This window comes from Lepidochelys kempii, chromosome 7 (assembly GCF_965140265.1).
Source record: "Lepidochelys kempii isolate rLepKem1 chromosome 7, rLepKem1.hap2, whole genome shotgun sequence".
NCBI lineage: Eukaryota > Metazoa > Chordata > Testudines > Cheloniidae > Lepidochelys > Lepidochelys kempii.
Window position 1 is genome coordinate 7,807,921 of NC_133262.1, and position 19,571 is coordinate 7,827,491.

Here is a 19,571-nt window from a genome sequence, read left to right on the forward strand (position 1 = left end):
CAGCGCGGAACTTGCTTTGCCCAAATGGACCAATGTTCTTGATAGCCCTTTATTTCCTAATCCCATTGACACTGACAGTTGGGATCACTGGACCATAAATGCTAGATAGGCAGTGTGGGGCAATGCTTGATCTGGAACCCAGGGAACCTGGATTCTGTTCCCAGCTCCGCCCCCAACCTGCTGTCTGACCATGGACAACCAATCTGTGTGGCTCTATTTCCCCTCCCACTCTTTGTTTCTATTGTAATCTCCTTGGTGCAGGGACTGTCTGTTATTATCATAGACTCATAGAAATGTCGGGCTGGACGGGACCTCGAGAGGTCATCAAATGCAGCCCACTGCACTGATGCAGGACCTAGTAAACCGAGACCGTCCCTGATGGGGGTTTGTCCAACCTGTTCTTAAAAACCTCCCAGGACAGAGTCCACACCCTCCCTTGGGAGCCTGTTCCAGAGCTTCCGCACCCTTACAGTTAGAAAGTTTCCCCTTAATATCTAACCAAAATCTCCTGTGCTGCAAACTAAGCCCATGACTTCTTGTCCTACCTTCAGTGGCTATAGGGAACAATTGATCACCGTCCTCTCTGTCCCAGCCCTGCACATTTTATGTGTATCTAGAGTGTCTTGCGCTGTCTTGGTTGGGGACTCTACATGCCACCACCATACAAATCATCTTGCATTCTTCTTCACTTCTTAGCATGAGCAAATTCAAGCAGCTGTACCAACAGCTTAAGTATTAATGAAACTACAGTGAGCTTTAACCACCTTATTTTCAAAAGGCAGGGTGTTTGGAAGCTATTTAACACTTGGATTCTTCTTCTGCCTGTTTTGTTCAGGTCCTATTAGCAGTATTTTAGTGAATCGTTTTGGCAGCCGACCCGTGGTTATATTTGGAGGCCTGCTGTGTGGAATTGGGATGATTTCGGCGGCATTCTGCACTAGCATTTTACAGCTTTACATCTGCGTTGGAGTCATTTCAGGTAACAAAAAAGCTTTCCTTTTGCCCTTTCTCTTGAGATTTCTTTTCTAAGGCAAACCCCTGTCCTCCTGCGGATACTTAAGCATGTGCATAACTTTATGCATCTGAGTAGTCTCACAACCAGGGCGACTCACCCAAATAAAGTTACACATGCTTAAATGTTTGCATGACCAGGCCTACACTTCTTCATAACTGTGTTTTCAGCTTACTTTGTGTGAGTCTAAAGTGTGGCAGGCTCTTTGCAGATGAGTGCTCTCCTTCAGGACAATAATGGAGATGGTTATTAGTGCCCCTCAACTCCTGCTGAAGTCAGTGGATCACACGGCACCTTGCATGATCAGATAGGGCTATCTGTTAATATTTTTCTCTTTCTGAAGATGGCGATTTGTACACAAATAGTGGATCTACGAGAGTTCAGGTTTTGTTGATACTCATTTTGGTGGGGAAAGGGGAGATTTATATTTATATAAAAACAATAAAAACTAGAGTTGGTTGGAAAGCAAGAAATTTTTCCTTTAAAAATTTCCTAAATTTAGTCCCTTTTTTTCATTGAAAAGGTGGAATTCTAATAACCCTTTAAGCCAAGAAGTTTTCCTTTCCTGGAGTTCAACGGTTGGCCCAAATGGCTAAAGTCAGCAGGGATTTTGCTGTTGACTTCAATGAGAGTTGGGTACAGCCCTCCGTCTGCCCGTCTGTGTGTGAGGACAACAGTATCCACGTTTAGCTGGGTCGGTACATCACAGCTCAGAGCACCAGTGGGCAGAGTTCACCAGGAGGAAGAAGTCAGGTTTTGTGTGCTAGAGCAAGAATCCTGGGAGGCAGAAAGAGTCCAGGATTATAGGAAAGGTTTGCCGAGAGGGGCTCCCCCTCATTTCCCTGGCTCGGATGAATTGCTTCCCTACAGTTCCCCCTCCTGGGTTGGTACCGTGAGCGCTTCCCCTTGTTCCTGTTACATTTCACTTTAGCCACTGGGAAGAGCTTCAGAGAAACAGCCCTGGCTGAGTTCTCCAACTGCCTCTGGGAAGAAGCGTGGCAGGGAGGAAGCAACCAAGTCCAGCTACAGGCATCCTCTGTGTTTTCTGAACCCTCCTCCTCTCATCTCCCCTCCGCCCTCCATACAGCAAAAATAATCCACTGATTGCTGGTGAAATCTGTTCCCTCTCCAGTCTATACAGCTTGTTTCTGTTAAAACCCTCAGAGTGAGCCAAACCCGGCGGTTCCCAGTTAGGTTAAGGCTGGCTCTGCACTAGGGCGAACAGCATCTTCTAGCGTGAATGCCTAAAATTAGACTCTGAAATTCATAACTAGTCTTCTCTAGGTGCCTAATTTTCAGCATCCATTTGATCATTTTAGAATAGATGTTTATAATGCTGCCTCCAGGGCAACAAAAACATCTGTTTGAAAGCATGACGCGTTACGCTAAAGTACTGACTTTACAGCATCTGAGATGTGGAATTAATATACTCCCTGCCATTGTGGCTGCACCAGATAGCCCTGACGTCTGATAATGAACTCCAGGGGCTAAACTTGTAAGATTAATAACACAGTTTACTGGCAATGGGGAAAAACATTAATTGGGACAGAAAACTTATGACCATGCTCCCCTGCACACAGACTGTCTCATTAAATCTGGTTGTGAAATGTTACTTCATGCACCTAAGTAGCTTGGTTTTTTTTATTTCTTACGCGGTTCTGATTGTGCCACCACATTCAGGTGACACCCTGTTGTCACTGAGTGAGCAACAATTCACACAGCTTCTTGGAAGGAGAGTCCAGAAATAAAAATAACCTGCAATTCTTAACCTCATGTGCTAGTCAAAGGGGCAATGGATCCAGCTATAAGCCATTGCCGAGCACTGGATTGCTGCATTCCCTTACAGACAAATGCCCTTTAAGAAATCATAATAGTTAATGTAAAACACAAATCCTTTGTGATAGACTATATAAGCATTTCACACTATCAACCGGGAATAGAAGTGCACCAATATGGAACATTGTATGCCTTGGGATAAATGCTGAGCCACAGTGGATCAGACCAGAGGACTGTCTCATCTTGTATCCTGTCCCTGACAGTGCCCTGTACCAGCTGCTGCACAGGAAGGTACTAGACTCTTCCCCATAATGGACAATTATGGAATAAGTTGCCCCTAGGGGTAGCGTCTCCTTCAAACTATAATTATTTATTATTTGTATTGGGTTAACACACAAAGGCCCCAATCAGAATCACGTCCTTGTTGTTCTAGGTGCTGTACAAACACCCAGGAAGCTTCAGGTCCAGATATTTGCACCTAAAGATGTTTCTAAGTAACTGGTGTGCAAAGTACCTAACTCCCAATGGGCCTACATGGTTTTAAAAATCCCACTAGGCCCCAAAGAATTTACCACAGGAATTGAGTCTCTTTGAAGAGGTTTACAGCACTGTGCTGATAAGACAAAATGACACAGTTGCAAGTTGCCTCACAAGATCCATCAATCCGACAAAAATCCGGGAGTGGTGTTATCTGATAGTGCAAGCGCAGAACACCCCCCCCCCCTACTTATTTGTTGTATAACTGTACTGGTATAACTGGTAAAACTCCCCCAAGTGCACAAGGCCTTAGACACACCTATAATTTCCTGGGTCTGCTGCTAGTGTGCTCAGGAGCGAATGAGAATCCTCTCAGGAGAGAAGAAAATGCTTTCAGTGCTCTTAATTAGCTTGATGCTCCTAGTTATATTTGAAAATTTTTTTCAACTAGTTTGTTCAGATCTGACATGGGAGCATTTAAGGATAAGTATAAAGTCAGCCTACTGATCACATGACTGTGGAAAAGTAATTACCTGAGAGATACATATACAGCAATTTACAGTGAACTACACTTCACTGCTTAGTCTGAAAGGAGACACACTTTGACTGGGAAAAGCATGCCCTGTGTACTTCCAAGGGACAGAGTTAAAATGAGAAACCCACCAGCAAAAGATCTCTGCTAGCGGCCCTTGCCTTTGGCATGTTAATAGCGTCTCTTCAGAGGTAGAGGTTAGAAACATAAATGTATCAGTTCATACTGTCTAGATAGACACACCATTCTCAGTTGCTCTCTCAGTTGAGGTTTGTCTTTTTTCTATTCATATCAGGTGTGGTCAATCCTTACTTACCCTCCGAGCTGCATACGACAATCTTCAGAAGTTCGAGAGCCGGAGTGCACCTGCCAGGGCTTGGGGCTTCTGCCCTGCAGCAAGGTGATGGGGCTGGGGGCTTCTGCTGTGCAGGGTCAGGAGTCTCGAGGCTTCAGCCCTGTGGGGTGCACCTGCTGGGGCACGAGACTTCAGCCCTGCTCCAAGTCCCGAGCCCCGGAAGGTGCCTCCTGTGGGGCTGAAGCCCCAAGACCCCCCTCCCTGCTGGGCAGAAGCTCCTAGTCCCACCACCGCACCACAGGGCAGAAGCCCTGAGCTGCCCCAAACAATCTGGTAGGCAGAGAATGAGGGGTGGGGAGAGGGCTCTGAGAGCCATAATTTAACTGTAAAAGAGCCGCATGCGGCTCATGAGCCAGTTTGGCTACCCTTGATTTATATGTAGGTCAGATGCAAATTCATGTAATCATTGAGTCAGGGAAGTGGTACCCTGCCTGATGCAAGGGAGCTGCCATCTTTTGGATGATGTATGCAGTGTTGTTGTAGCCGTGTGTCCCCCAGGATATTAGAGAGACCATATTACCTCGTCCACCTTATCTTTTGAATGAGACATAAAACCAAATACCTGACCACCAGTGGTCATTAAATATCCCCAAGCACTTATGATAAGATGAGTGGCGGTTGCTCTTTTGTTCTGGCCAGTTCAGATACATACATTCTGCTTAACTCTAATTGCCTTTACAGTTTCAGTAGGGCAGGGTTTTAATCTTCACTTCCTTTCCAAAACAGTTTTGTAGTGGTGCTGTGTATTGTTTAACGGCTGCCGTGTTCCACCCCAGAGGCTGCAGCCTTTCAGATTGTGTGATGTCATCCCAGTATCTCTGCTACTGAAGTCATGGGGTGGTCATGAGCACTGGTTAATGCTGGCAGAGAAAGAAACAATTCACAAACATTGTCAAAAATGTTTGTTTCTGGGTTTTTTTGTCAAAATGTTGTTTTTGTGGAAATTTTATGGCCAACCCTTATTTACACTGCACTTTGAGGCAAGACCTCCATAGAAATGCAAATATTGGTTTATTAATTATTATTATTCCTGGCATTGAGAGAGCTCTTTCCCCTTTCAGGATCCAACCCTTGTTCTTGTTGACTTCAATGGGAGTTTTGCTTGAGTAAAGACTAAGGGCCTGGGGTACTTAGGTGCCTAACCTAACGCTGGAGGGGAGGGATAGGATACAGAAGGACCTAGACAAATTGGAGGATTGGGCCAAAAGAAATCTGATGAGGTTCAATAAGGATAAGTGCAGGGTCCTGCACTTTGGACGGAAGAACCCAATGCACAGCTACAGACTAGGGACCGAATGGCTAGGCAGCAGTTCTGCGGAAAAGGACCTAGGGGTGACAGTGGACGAGAAGCTGGATATGAGTCAGCAGTGTGCCCTTGTTGCCAAGAAGGCCAATGGCATTTTGGGATGTATAAGTAGGGGCATAGCGAGCAGATCGAGGGACGTGATCGTTCCCCTCTATTCGACATTGGTGAGGCCTCATCTGGAGTACTGTGTCCAGTTTTGGGCCCCACACTACAAGAAGGATGTGGATAAATTGGAGAGAGTCCAGCGAAGGGCAACAAAAATGATTAGGGGTCTAGAACACATGACTTATGAGGAGAGGCTGAGGGAGCTGGGATTGTTTAGCCTGCAGAAGAGAAGAATGAGGGGGGATTTGATAGCTGCTTTCAACTACCTGAAAGGGGGTTCCAAAGAGGATGGCTCTAGACTGTTCTCAATTGTAGCAGATGACAGAACGAGGAGTAATGGTCTCAAGTTGCAGTGGGGGAGGTTTAGATTGGATATTAGGAAAAACTTTTTCACTAAGAGGGTGGTGAAACACTGGAATGCGTTACCTAGGGAGGTGGTAGAATCTCCTTCCTTTGAAGTTTTTAAGGTCAGGCTTGACAAAGCCCTGGCTGGGATGATTTAACTGGGAATTGGTCCTGCTTCGAGCAGGGGGTTGGACTAGATGACCTTCAGGGGTCCCTTCCAACCCTGATATTCTATGATTCTAACTCCTGTTGATTTCAAGAAGAGGGTTTTGGCCTAAGGGCCTGATCCAAAGCTCATGGAAATCAGTGGAAAGACACTGATTTTAATGGGCGTTGAATCAGACACTAAGGAGATGTCAGAAGACGGCAGCTGTGTGTTGAGCTTTTTTTGAAAATCTAGCTCTGATTGTGGGTGCTGGGCGCTTGAAAAATCTGGCCCTGTGCTCTATGGAAAATCACACCTCCTATGAGGCCATTGAAATTTAGCCCATTAGGTTATGTCTAGGCTCTAATCACAGGGTGCGATTGCAGCTTGAGATGACCCACTGCAGCTAGCTTTAATCTTGCTAGCTCGGGTCCTGGAACAACAAAGCCACGGCAGTACGAGCTGCAGCCCTGGCTGTACAAACCCATCTGGAGCCCTGAGTAATTAGTTGCCGGCTAGCCTGTGCTGAAACACATGCTGCCAGGACCTGAGCTAGTGACAGTAAAGATAGTTTGGGTGTATTGTCTTCAGCTGCAATCACAGGGTGTGATTACAGTACAGACATACATACCCTTACTGATATGTAACAGAGAACAGTAGTTATTGAGCAAGGCTCCTGATAAAATCATTTTATGGACAGATTCTCAGAATAATGGGTGAAAGGATGGTTTCCATCATACCCAAATTACTTCTCTTCATCTCAGACTTCCTCTTCTAGGCCACCATGATACAGCCTCTCTAATTTATTTGGAACAAAATGCCATCTGCTGGGATCAATTTGAGGTCTGGGATCCCTCTTGCTGTGAGAACAAATGAGAAGAAAATGGATATAAATATTTCAGAATAAAATTAGCAAAAAGACTAAAGTAATTAGAACGTCCAGTCAGTAAGTTTGAAACTTGGATCCTAATTAGCAGGAACAGAATGAGGTTATATTAAATTAATTTGTGTCGCTTGTAAATTAATGGTCAGATAATACAAGATTCTAATTGATTTGGTTAAATGGATAGTTGGCTTCTTACCCAATTTTTTTTCGCCTAAAAGTGACTCTTTTGGCCAATGCATATTGTAGATTCCTGTGAAAGACAGTCCATTAAAATTAACGGTAAGTTTCCAGACTCACCTGAGAGAGGTTGGAAAATCTGGAGTTAAAACTGCAGTTACTTCCATTTGTGCAGGTCTCTATGATCACTGGGTTATCTTAGCAGGGGAAATTTACCGCTATTGCTGAAAGCCAGCAGAAGAACTATATACCCTGTAAATCTCACGTATGCTTTTTTTTTGGAGATCTTAGGCCAGATTTTTAAAGGTATCTAGGTGCCTAACTCTCAATGAAAGTTGGATGCCTAAATACTTTGAAAAATCTGGCCTTTAGTGTTAGAGGCCTTGAGCTAGACTTCTGCACAGTGGGGAATTTCACCCGTTGTGCAATCTATACCAACTGAGGATTTGTCCCACCACATTTACCGTCTACCTAGACCCAACAGGTCAAGTTAAGGACTGTGCTTCATACCTATGTCTGAATTTCCTACCAAGGATATAGCCCTAAGGTTATTTTAACATGTATTTGTTTTGTAACTTCTTTTGCATTTTCAAAACATTAGGTTAATTTTTTTAAATGGAAGCTTGACAGTTGGAAAGCAATCGTTTAACACCATCTTGGTTATCATAGCATATATGGAATTTGAGCTGCACAAAACCAATGGAATTCTGAGTAGCTAATATTTCTTATTAACAATAGTTTTCCTTAATTAATTTGAAGGACCTTGACATTCCTACTTTTTATGCTGTAAAGTGATATGCTTAATCAGGTACTGCACAATTAAACAAACTAATTATATAGATTAACGAACTGGAAAAAATCGGCATGGTGCTGTTTTCAAGATTCACATTTTCCAGTATTATCAATTCAAGGATGAAATTTCAATTTTGTTTTACAGGGGATCATTCTTTAGGTAAGGGCTAGGGTGGAAAATGTGCTATATTTCTAAATGTAACTTTAAGGCCAATATGCATTACTTACATAACTTTATTTTGTGAGGAATAGCAGGACACAGATGCTTAAAAACATCTTTTAAGTAGAACAGATTCCTTACTGGTATCCTAAAGAACCCAAGAATGATCTGATCGTCCAACATTTAACATCCATTGTGGCAGAAAACAGATTTCAGCTTGTGCAATAAGAGAGCTAATGGTCAGTTAGGTGGTTGAGTTACTTATGGAGATTTATAATGCTATTACTATTTTGTTTAAATACAATAAAAAAGGTATTTTAATTTAAACGTCTCTAGCTCTAGGGACCTTCTACATTAGTATGAGCTGCAGTGGGGTCACTTTTGGTATTACAATGTACTTGTGCTCTTGACAGCTCAGGGCTTGTAATCTCTTGCCTAAATTGCTCACATCAGCATACTAACTAACAGTGGAAGAGATGGGTGCTACTGCACTTGATTCCTAGATCTGCTTGCCCTTCTTTAGTGGGCAGGGACGCCACAGCCCTCCAGTGGCTGGGATGTGAGTCCTAATCAAGCATGTAAGCACGTTGCCCTCTAGTGGTTAAATACCAAATGCTGTCTATGACATAATGCTGACATCGCCAGTAGTCTGGATGTAGCAAAAGCATGGATGACCAAGGAGAGGTCTGCATGTGAGTGGAAAGAGTTGATTCATCTGGTCAAGTTTTTATAAGGTTGCCTGTCACTTTGGTATCTGAGCATAGACTCATAAGACTGGAAGGGACCTCGAGAGGTCATCTAGTCCAGTCCCCTGCGCTCGTGGCAGACCATTATCTAATGGGTGTTTGTCTAACCTGCTCTTAAAAAATCTCCAGTGATGGAGATTCCACGACCTCCCTAGGCAATTTATTCCAGTGCTTAACCACCCTGACAGTTAGGAAGTTTTTCCTACTGTCCAACCTAAACCTTCCTTACTGCAATTTAAGCCCATTGCTTCTTGTCCTATCCTCAGAGGTTAAGAAGAACAATTTTCCTTCTTCTTCCTTGTAACTACCTTTTACATACGTGAAAACTGTTATCATGTCCCCTCTCAGTCTTCTCTTTTCCAGACTAATCAAACCCATTTTTTTCAATCTTCCCTCATAGGTCATGTTTTCTAGACCTTTAATCATTTTTTGTTGCTCTTCTCTGGGCTCTCTCCAGTTTGTCCACATCCTTCCTGAAATGTGGCGCCCAGAACTGGACACAATATTCCAATTGAGGCCTAATGAAGGCAGAGTAAAGCGAAAGAATTACTTCTGGTGTTTTGCTTACAACACTCCTGCTAATACATCCCAGAAGGATGTTTGCTTTTTTGCAACGTTACACTGTTGACTCATATTTAGCTTGTGATCCACTATGACCCCCAGATCCCTTTCCTCAGTACTCCTTCCTAGGCAGTCATTTCCCATTTAGTATGTGTGCAACTGATCAGTGGTAAAAAGAAAGCAGCCTTGACCAGCACTGTAATATGGCCCTCTGTGCTGTCAAAGAAGTGAAGATACAAATTAGTTTGACTCCTCAAGTGCCACACCTTTCTCCCCTCTGGCAATTGGGGACAGAGTGAAATCCTGCAACTCCCCAGAAGGCTCTCAGTGAAAAAGGTGAGTGCCCATAAGCACCCACAGTAGTTTTTCTATTCAGGAATGATCCCGGCCACTTGAAAGCAGCTCTACAGCTCTGAGCCAGAGACCACACCATCTTCACCGACACTTGATGGTCAGTGGTCTCCAGGACTTCTGATGGAGCTACTGTGGTTACTAAATACCATACTCTATTGCTCATTGGCAGAATGAGTTTGGCAGCAGCTATATTAACGAGGACAACTTCAGCACCAGGAGATGGTCAAAAGCCTGGTTTAAAGTCAAAAGCGCCAGTCAAGTCCAGGGCTGTTTAGTTGCGTGGTCACTAAAGTGTGTGTGATCAAGTCACAGACACCAGGCCATAATATTATTATACAAGCATGATAAGATGCTAGCAGTGGCAAAGCAGCCATCATTTTTTGTAATAGATGGGTACTGTTATCATGCCAAGCTGTTGTGTCTGGACAAAAGCACTTGGGACCTGTTAACTTCTATATGGTCTTGTAGGGATACAGATTTCCATATTCTGTGAGCCATGACTATAAGGGTGAGATTTGCAGCCCATGGTAAGGGGCTGGAAAGTGGCTTTAAGCCACCTTTGCACCTCCTGATTTTGGGTTGCTCTGGGGTTGAACGGTTTCAGAGTAACAGCCGTGTTAGTCTGTATTCGCAAAAAGAAAAGGAGTACTTGTGGCACCTTAGAGACTAACCAATTTATTTGAGCATAAGCTTTCGTGAGCTACAGCATCCGATGAAGTGAGCTGTAGCTCATGAAAGCTTATGCTCAAATAAATTGGTTAGTCTCTAAGGTGCCACAAGTACTTCTTTTCTTTCTGGGGTTGAAGCGGCCCGAGACATAAATTGGACAGCACCGGGGGACTTGCAAAGTTACAGCAGCATCTCAAGGTTACTCTATGGGCCACAATGCTGCCTGGAAACTCCTCAGGACTGCATGCTGCCCTGACTTCTTGTTAATTATATTACCATAAGCACCTAGGAGCCTAGTCATGGCTTCACTGTGATAGGTGCTGTACAAACACAGAACAAAAACACTTGGGTCTTTTGCCCCCCGCATACCCCCTTTGTCAAGGCTTGCAAAGGAGTCCTTGGAGGCAGCTTTATGGCTGTCTTCCTGAGTTCCTGCATTGGGTGAATCCTTCCCCTGGCCAGAGCTGGGGCTTTTAGGGCCGCTTCATGCCAGTCCAGTCCTTGCACCTGGTATAAAGGGGGCCAGAGTGACAGTGAGGATCTCACCCTTGATTTAGACAGAGCCATATTCTGAAATGAGCAACTGGCAGTATAATTTATACCTTTTGTCACTGTTTTTTTTGCTCCATTACAGGATTTGGCCTTGCTCTTAACCTTCAGCCTTCAGTGATAATCATCGGGAAATACTTTTTGAAAAGGAGACCAATCGCCAATGGTCTTGCCATGGCTGGGAGCCCCGTAATGCTTTGTACCCTTGCTCCTTTGAACCAGTTCCTTTTTGACAATTTTGGCTGGAGGGGCAGTTTCTTTATTCTTGGGGCAATTTTATTGAACTGCTGTGTGGCTGGTGCTCTCTTCCGGCCCATTGGAATGGCAGCTGACCCTGCTCAGAAACAAACCATCAAGCAAGCTGAAAAGACTGTAAAAGAGCAGTCCAATAAAAGCTCGGTTGAAATGGTCCATCCCAAAACTGTCAGTTTGTTGAGCGGAACAGAAGAGGAGGAGGACAAAGACTGCTGTGAGAAGTTTAATAAGTACCTTGATTTTTCCCTCTTTAAGCACAGAGGTTTCCTGATTTACCTGATTGGAAATGTGCTCATGTTTCTGGGATTTTTTGCCCCTATTGTGTTTTTGGCCCCTTACGCGAAGCACCTTGGCGTTGATGAATACTCAGCAGCCTTCCTCCTTTCTATCCTTGCAATAGTCGATATGATCGCCAGACCCACCACTGGAATTATTGCCAACAGTAAATGGGTGAGGCCAAAGATCCAGTATTTTTTCAGCTTTTCAATTGCTTTTAATGGTGCCTGCCATCTCCTGTGCCCCTTAGCCACAGGCTACACAGGTCTAGTCATATACGCTGTCTTTTTTGGCTTGGCCTTTGGTATGGTTTGTGCCATGCTCTTTGAAACCCTCATGGATCTCGTGGGAGCTGCGCGATTCACAAGTGCTGTTGGCCTTGTCACCATAGTGGAGTGTTGCACTATACTTCTTGGACCACCTATTGGAGGTGAGTATGTTTCTATACTATAACTCTAGTAACATGTCAGCTTTTGCTCTAATTCCCAGATTGATATTGAGATAAATACAGTTTGCAGAGGGGTGCGTCTAACTTCATCTTCTCCATTTCAATCCCACTTTGTTTGGGGTTTTTTTTGCAAGTAATTATGTATAGAGTAATAAAGGTCATAGATTTGTCCTCCGTGATTTCTTAGTGAGGATTTAGCAACATTAAAAACAAAAAGATCATCTCTCATGTGTTTGTTCCTTGGATCTTGAACCTGCATATGTTCCATATGTAAAAATTCCCATTGGAACCAACAGTTGTGTGTGTGTGTGTGTGTGTGTGTGTGACATGGATGCAGGCTGATGCCTTTAGGCCTCATCCGTCAAACACGTAGGTGTGTAAGTGGCTTTACGCAATGCGACTACTCATATATGTAAACTTATTCACATGCATAAGTGTTAACATGCCAGGGTCTCTATCCTGCAGAGCATTGACTGCTTAAGGCCACCATCCAGCACATGGTTAATTTTAAACATGATAATAATCCCATTGAAACCCTTCGCTGAATCGAGCCCCCCGGATTTTAGCTGATGTTTTTTATTTGTCTGCAAGGACACAATAGATCCATGTAGCCACAGATGTATATGCTTTTAATTTCTGTGCAGGTGTACATTCTGGCCATAAAGGAACTCGGCACACTTCCATTTATAGATTTCCATCCTCTCAGCTTGGCCAATAGCATTCCAGCTGTAAAGTCTGTAATGAAGAAAACGGGCTGTTTTTTAAAAGGAAAAATAATTTATTTTGAATAGATTTGAGAATTTTTGCTTCTCCTTCTTACAGTTTTTAAAAAATATATCATATATTCCTAAAACATTTGACAAAATAGAAAATAAATATGAATGCGATCTGGGTGCCTTTATTCTTTTCTCATATGTCACATGAAAAACTTCATTTTGTGTGTTATCTTAGACTGAAAGCAGTTCAGAGCAGGGACCTTTGTTATTGTAACAAATACTGCTAAGTGCTAGACATATGGGGCAAAATGGTCAGCACCGACCAGCTCTGTCACAAGGTTTCCTCAGACGCGGCTTTCTTTCTGTTATCAAGCACCATTTTACAAGTTGTTGCACTGCAAGCTGATGACACAAAAACAACCTGTAACAACCCTGGATCAATACTGCAGGAAAGGTATGCAGCATCTCGGTGAATGTGATAGCACTCTTGGAAAGGAAGCTAAGCACCTAAATGCCTTTGAGGCTCTGGGCCTACCTCCCACTGAAATCAATGGGAATTAAGCACCTAAATATCATTGAGGATGAGAGCCCTAGATATTATCTGTTATTCAGAGTAAGAGTCCTAAATCATTCACAGCTCTAAGTGCCACTCTGATAAAGGATTGATAATTTAAGATGACATCAAACAAAAACGAGGCCACTTGCTGTCAGTAGATGGGCATCTGGGGACCTCGTTTATGATTATAACCCTCCCTCCCACATAGAATCATAGAATATCAGGGTTGGAAGGGACCCCAGAAGGTCATCTAGTCCAACCCCCAATACACCCTGAGAACCCAGGCTCCAATAGTCTGTCCTCTCATTGCATCTTCAGTACCTTTTGGCTTTGAAAGTACAAAAAAGTCCCACTTGTGCAGAGCTTGCAAGTTGGTTGCAGTCACTGCGTGTGCTCCATCTGATAAAGCAACCAGAGCAGCACTTACCTTTATCAGCTCTCACCTGCCCCAGCCCAGTACTTGAACACACCTGTAACGAAACACGTGAGCAGTACGACTGAACACAGCTGCTAATGATGCGCACCAGTCTAGTTGATAACATCTAGCTTTAAGTTCATTCTCCTCAAGGGTCCAGACTAACAGTACGTGTTCAAACCTGCAGCAATGCCCATAGTCACTTGGCAGGAGGTAGAAGGATTTTCCCGCGAAAAAAATTACCTTATATTGTGTCATTATGTGGCATGTACTGTAAATTCCTTTCCCATCAAGGAGCCAACAATATCTACATGATATAATTATTTAACACGCTTTTCACCTCTCCGGGCCTTTCATCAAACCTGACGTGGCCATGAGTTAAATGAGTTTGTATGTGACATCCAGCTGGCATTTATTCTCCATCTATCGCTGGAATAGCAGAGGGTGGTGCAGGCGAGGAGGAGCGGCTTACACAGCACCTGCATCTGGATAGGGTAACTGTCTGCTGCTAGTCCAGTTAATCTGTCACCTTTCCACGCGCTGAATGGCCGTCAACTTTGAACGAGGCTCAGTGTTCGGCAGGTATTTGGATATAAAGCTGCTAACCAGTGATAGCACCTTTGAGCACTACTGTACGTGATAGTAAATCCAAGGAACTCGCAAGGGAAAGGTAGCGTTAATATGGGTTTGACTTTCATAGGATGACAACCTAAGAGCTGACTAAGCTTCATTCTCGCACATTGTACAGAGCAGTTTAATTCTTCCTTTCGCGGTGCAGCTTGCACTGTGTGGCAGAAGCAGCTGCAGTCTCTTCTTTTCACACAGAGCCATTATATAATTCATGGCAAACGGACGGTTTGAAGGTGACTGTTTTCTAAATTCTGTCATTTTTACGCAAGAGATTAAGCTAATTGCCAAAGACCACTAATGAGGCCAAAACAGTGCTGTGTAATAGTTAGTAATATTAGTTTTGGAGTATTTTTCTCATCATTTTAATAAGCAACAAATTTATTGGTTCTTTGGCATTTAATAACCCACTGCAGGGTTCTGCTTTAATGAACTAAGAAAATTGTTCCCTGTGTGGTTTATGGCTTTTCTTATTCTCAAAGGACAAGAGGCAAGACTAGCCTACTGTTGAATTTTCCAATACTCTACTCATTAAAACCCTCATTGAAACCTATTTAACAGACTTCCAGATCATCCTGATTACCAAGAAGGAAGAATTGCTGTAATGAGCCTTTGGTTGATGTTTTATGAGTAAGTGAGCTATAGCTCACGAAAGCTTATGCTCAAATAAATTTTAGTCTGTAAGGTGCCACAAGTACTCCTTTTCTTTTTGCGGATACAGACTAACACGGCTGCTACTCTGAAACCATTCATAAGACAATATATTGAAAGCTGTGTACCAGGATGTCTATAGAAGAAAGCAGATTGATGACCAAAACCAGTTGAAATAATAATTTCTGCAATCAGTAAATATATTTAGTGGCCATAAAATACCAAGTTAGTGTAAGCATACTTTGGGATAATTAATCCCCAGACTTTCAACAGATTAGTTGTCACTCAGGAAGTAATTAAAGGTTCCCCTTCTCAATGAGAAAAAATGGTTTCAAAAAGTCAGAGCTTACATACAGTGTATTAATTGCAAGAAAGAACTAAAAAGGCTATGCTTGAGGTCAATCTTATTTTAATTAGGATTCGGGATGTTAAATTCAGTCCATATTGCTCCAGTGGACAGGCATTAATACTCAGCATCACAGTCTCAACAAGGTTTACATTATGTTACATTTGACATAATGGAGAACATTGACATTTCAATTAAACCAAATCTCTTCAATGTTTCCATAAATCCATTGCCAAGGCATTAACCTTTGAGATGAAACTCACATTTTTCCTGTCGTTGAAAATAGCTGTGTGCAGTGTTGCTGTAGCCGTGTTGATCCCAGGATACTAGAGTCGCAAAGTGGGTGAGGTAATAGCTTTTATTGGACTGGCTTCTGTTGGTGAGAGAGACAAGTTTTCAAACTTACACAGGTGACCTAAAGAAGAGCTCTGTGTAAGCTTGTCTCTCTCACCAACAGAAGTGGTCCAATAAAAGATTACTACCTCACCCACTTGGCCTCTCTAATTGAAAATGTTTAACATTGACGGCACCCTCTTTGCTTTCCCTGCAACTAATGTTTCAAGTTCTATGGAAAGCCCTTTCGCCTCTAGTTCACCAGTTCAAGTCCAGGCAAGGCTGGTAATGACTGAATGTCATTGCCACCCGATTGCTGTTTAGTGGCTTGTGAAGAACTGAATTGGTGGGTCTCAGTCCCATTTCTTAATGGCCAGGTGTCCCATCAGATAGGCCACTGTCACAATTATCATTTCTGTCTGCAGCCCCAACATAGAGGCTGAGGACTGAGTCAGCGAGGTGGATCTTATTCACCCCATGCTTGATCCAAAGCCCATTGAAATCAATGCAAAGACTCCCATTGACTTCAGTGGCCTTTAGATCAGGTGATTCTTGCAGCTAAGGCAGAGACTTGATGGCAAGGTGATGGAGACAAACTGGTGTTGCCAAAAGGACTTCAGTAATTTGGTATTTTGCACAAGCCCTAAATTCATTTAATAGCACAAAAACATCCGTTTATAATGAATTCTAATATTTTATTTTATAGTTCTATTTTTCATGTGCCTAAGAAATCTGGAAACTACAGTACAAGGCCTCCATCACTCAAAGACTTAAGCACCTGGTTAACGTTACGCAATGTGAATAGTTTAATTGACTTCAATATGATACTCATAGGATGTGAAGTTAAGGAAACACTAAGCCTTTGCAGGATCAGAGCCTAAGTTATTAGAAAGGACAGAAAATATCCTATTCTGCACTACAATCACAATAGTAGCCCTGGTGTTCAGAAATGGAAGCCACCGTAGATATTTCAATTTTTGCCTTCATGTCTAAACTGCGTTTTTGTTTTGCAATTCACAGGAACGCTTATAGATACTTTTGGAGATTACAAATACATGTTCATTAAATGTGGAGCTGTGATGGTCTTGGCAGGAACGTTCCTGTTCATCATGAATTACTACAATTACCGTATGCTGGCGAAAGAGGAAAAGGAAAGAAAAGCGATGGAAGAGACAATGAAGGACAACAAACATATAAGGACAGAAACAGAGGATGGCAATATCTGGGCCAGAGAAAAGATGCAGGATGGTCCAGAGGTGGAATCTTTGAGAGATGAAAAAGAGGGACTAAAAAAAGAAGTGAATGGCAAAAGTGAAGTCTAAGCTTGGTTTAACAGGTTGATTGGGAAAATGCTTTTTGTGTTTCTTAAATTGACTGTAACAATGACATGACTTTAGATTTCTAATTCTGCATTGATACTGCTCTATTTCTACACTTTGCTTTGTCTAGGAAAAGCCTAAAGGAAAAAAAAAAAAAGTCTAGCTTCTCACGAAGTGCTGGAACGTACAGTGCAATACCTGTTCCTATATTGTTGGAGGGCCGCATCATTTTTCTTTAGCTATTTCCTGTTACCAAGAGGGACCTTAAAAGCACCTAGCCCCCATTCTGCTCTTAGGCCTGCTCCAATGTCCATGAAAGGCTACATCTACGCTGTGAGCTAGGAGTGTGATTCCCTGCTGGCGCACGCAGACTGGGGATGGCTCTCACTGAGCTCGCGTGAGTCTAGAGAGCAGGGTAGCTATGGTAGCACCGGGAGCGGCAGCAGAACTGAGTACACACCCACCCGTTTCAGGCAGGCGTGTACTCCGCATGGCTCAGCCAGACCTCCACTGCCCCCAGCCAGGCTGCCACAGCTCCACTGCTACTCATGCGTCTGCTAGCTCAACGACAGCTAGCGGAAGGCAGGGGGATCACTCCGCTCGCTCGTAGAGCCGATGTAGCCAGAGTCAGTGCAAAACCTTCCGCTGGCTTCAGTGAGCGTTCGATTCGATCGTATCAGAGAGGAATCTTCCACTGCTAGGGAACCATTTAAATACTGTCATCATGGGCCTGATCAGTGTCCATCGGAACCAACAGCAAGGCTCCCGCTGACGTCAGGGTGTATTGGATCAGGGCTCAGGGACCCATCATGAAGGCTTAAATGTCACCCTCATTTAGTCACTTCACTTTTACTAATGCACCTTCATCACAGGGCAAATTAACTAGGCTTAATAGCAATCATCTTCATTTTGAAGCCATGCTCGGTTGGCAATATGCCTTGGTACATGGCTGTGTGTGTACAGTAGTTCATGGTCTTGTGGACTGCGTACAGGATCTGGAGCCAGGCAGTCGCCAGCTCTAATGCCAGCTAGACCAACGACTTGCCGTATGGCCTTGGGATAATGGCTCTGAGCCAAACCCACAGGCACCATAAGCAGAGTAACTTACCAAAGGTGAAATTCACCCTGTGTAGAGGACCAGCATGAGCCCGTGCACCACTTAAGGCTTCAAGAAAAGGGCAAAGTTAATTCCATCGACATCAAGAAGCAGGGAAAACTAAGCGGGAACAACTGGAGTCCTGCAACGACTTACACACAGGGGCGCTGGGAGCCATTGAACCAAACTGTAAACCCTGCATATGATGGAAACCACTTTAAGCCAAGGGGTGCGGCAGCATCTCTGCTTGCACATCTGCTTAACTTTACTCCTGACTCGTCCCATTGACGTCAGTGAGCCAATTCACGTGAATAAAGATAAGCCCGTGGGTTCAAGGCCGCTGGATTCCATAGAGTTTCACTCACCATCAACAGTCCTATGTATCCGTTTCCTCATCTATAAACTGCAGATAATAACAACAGGGAGTTGTGAGGGCTCATTAGTTAAGCTTATAACGGTTTGTATAAACACCAACACCCAGGTCCTGAGCGGTATTTAGGCACCTAACTCCTATTCCTTTCAATTGCCATTAGGCACCTAAATATCTTTGAGAACCTGGGCCTAAGTATGATTAATGACTTCCTAACTCACTGCAAATACTGGTGAAAAATCATATTTCTTAGCTCTGTCGTCTGAGAACAGGATTTAATTACACCCAATGTACAGACTGAGTAAGCCTTAGCTGTGAATGATGGCTTTTTAAAAATGAATCTTTTCTACGTACTCTGCTGCCCTTTAAACATAGGTCAGACCAATCGTTTCCACCACAACACTCGAGGATGTGCAGTGGGGTTGAAATGCTGTTTCCATTGAAGTCAGCGGGGCTAGGCTTTCATCCTTAGGCACCATCTTGTATTTGTTGTGGACAGTAACATTAGATACTTTTTTTTAAATACTCATTATCACAGTCATGTAAATATGAACAAAACTAACGGTGTTGATGGAGGTGCCAGAACATTTCCTGAAAGCACATGTCATTTGGAAGCTTTAAGCTATTCAATAAAGCTCTTTTAAAAAAAATGTAATGGATCCAGTGTCAGTTTGTGAGGATAATGTTGTGCTTTCCCTTTGTTGAGAGTCGGGTGATAGCATCACATACAGTCGTGTCCATTCCAGCTCCATAGACGTGGGCGTATAGATTGCTGCAAACAGAGGGGGAGAATAAGCCTCATCCTTTTCCACTCCAAAAGCCAGTGGAACTCATTGCCACAGGGTAACACTGAGGCGAAGAGCAAAGCAGGATTCATACAGGGATTGGATATTTATATGGATAACCAGAATATACAGCATTAGAGCAGTAAATATTAAGCCTAAACAAGAGTTCAAGCAGGGATATATACCTTCCTTCCCCAGGGCATAAACCAGCCACTAATTACTAAGGGACAACAGGTTATCCCATACCTGTATGCAGCTGGGTTTAGTATGCCGCCTTCTGAAACAACGGTATTGGGCATTATCAGTGAGAAGCTAGTGTGCTAGAGAGACCCTTGGTCTGTTGCAGTCTGGCTGTTCCTAAGTGCACCCCTAGTTTTTAAAATGAATGGGTTTTTTTAATGTAGCTGGGCGGAGTGGGGGGTGAGTTGCAT

The 19,571-nt window shown here is 43.4% G+C and overlaps 1 protein-coding gene across 2 annotated transcripts in view; it reads left to right on the forward strand.

Annotated features, from left to right (window-relative positions):
• The window catches only part of LOC140915228 (monocarboxylate transporter 2-like), a 61,177-nt gene extending 42,172 nt beyond the window's left edge, over window positions 1-19,005 (forward strand). For both annotated transcript variants that reach the window (XM_073354803.1, XM_073354801.1), the window contains 3 exons: window positions 836-979; window positions 11,033-11,908; window positions 16,591-19,005. In XM_073354803.1, coding sequence (XP_073210904.1) covers window positions 916-979; window positions 11,033-11,908; window positions 16,591-16,892 — 1,242 coding nt within the window. In that variant the 5' untranslated portion in view covers window positions 836-915 and the 3' untranslated portion in view covers window positions 16,893-19,005. The remainder of the gene's footprint in view (window positions 1-835; window positions 980-11,032; window positions 11,909-16,590) is intronic.
• The last annotated feature ends 566 nt before the right edge of the window (window positions 19,006-19,571 follow it).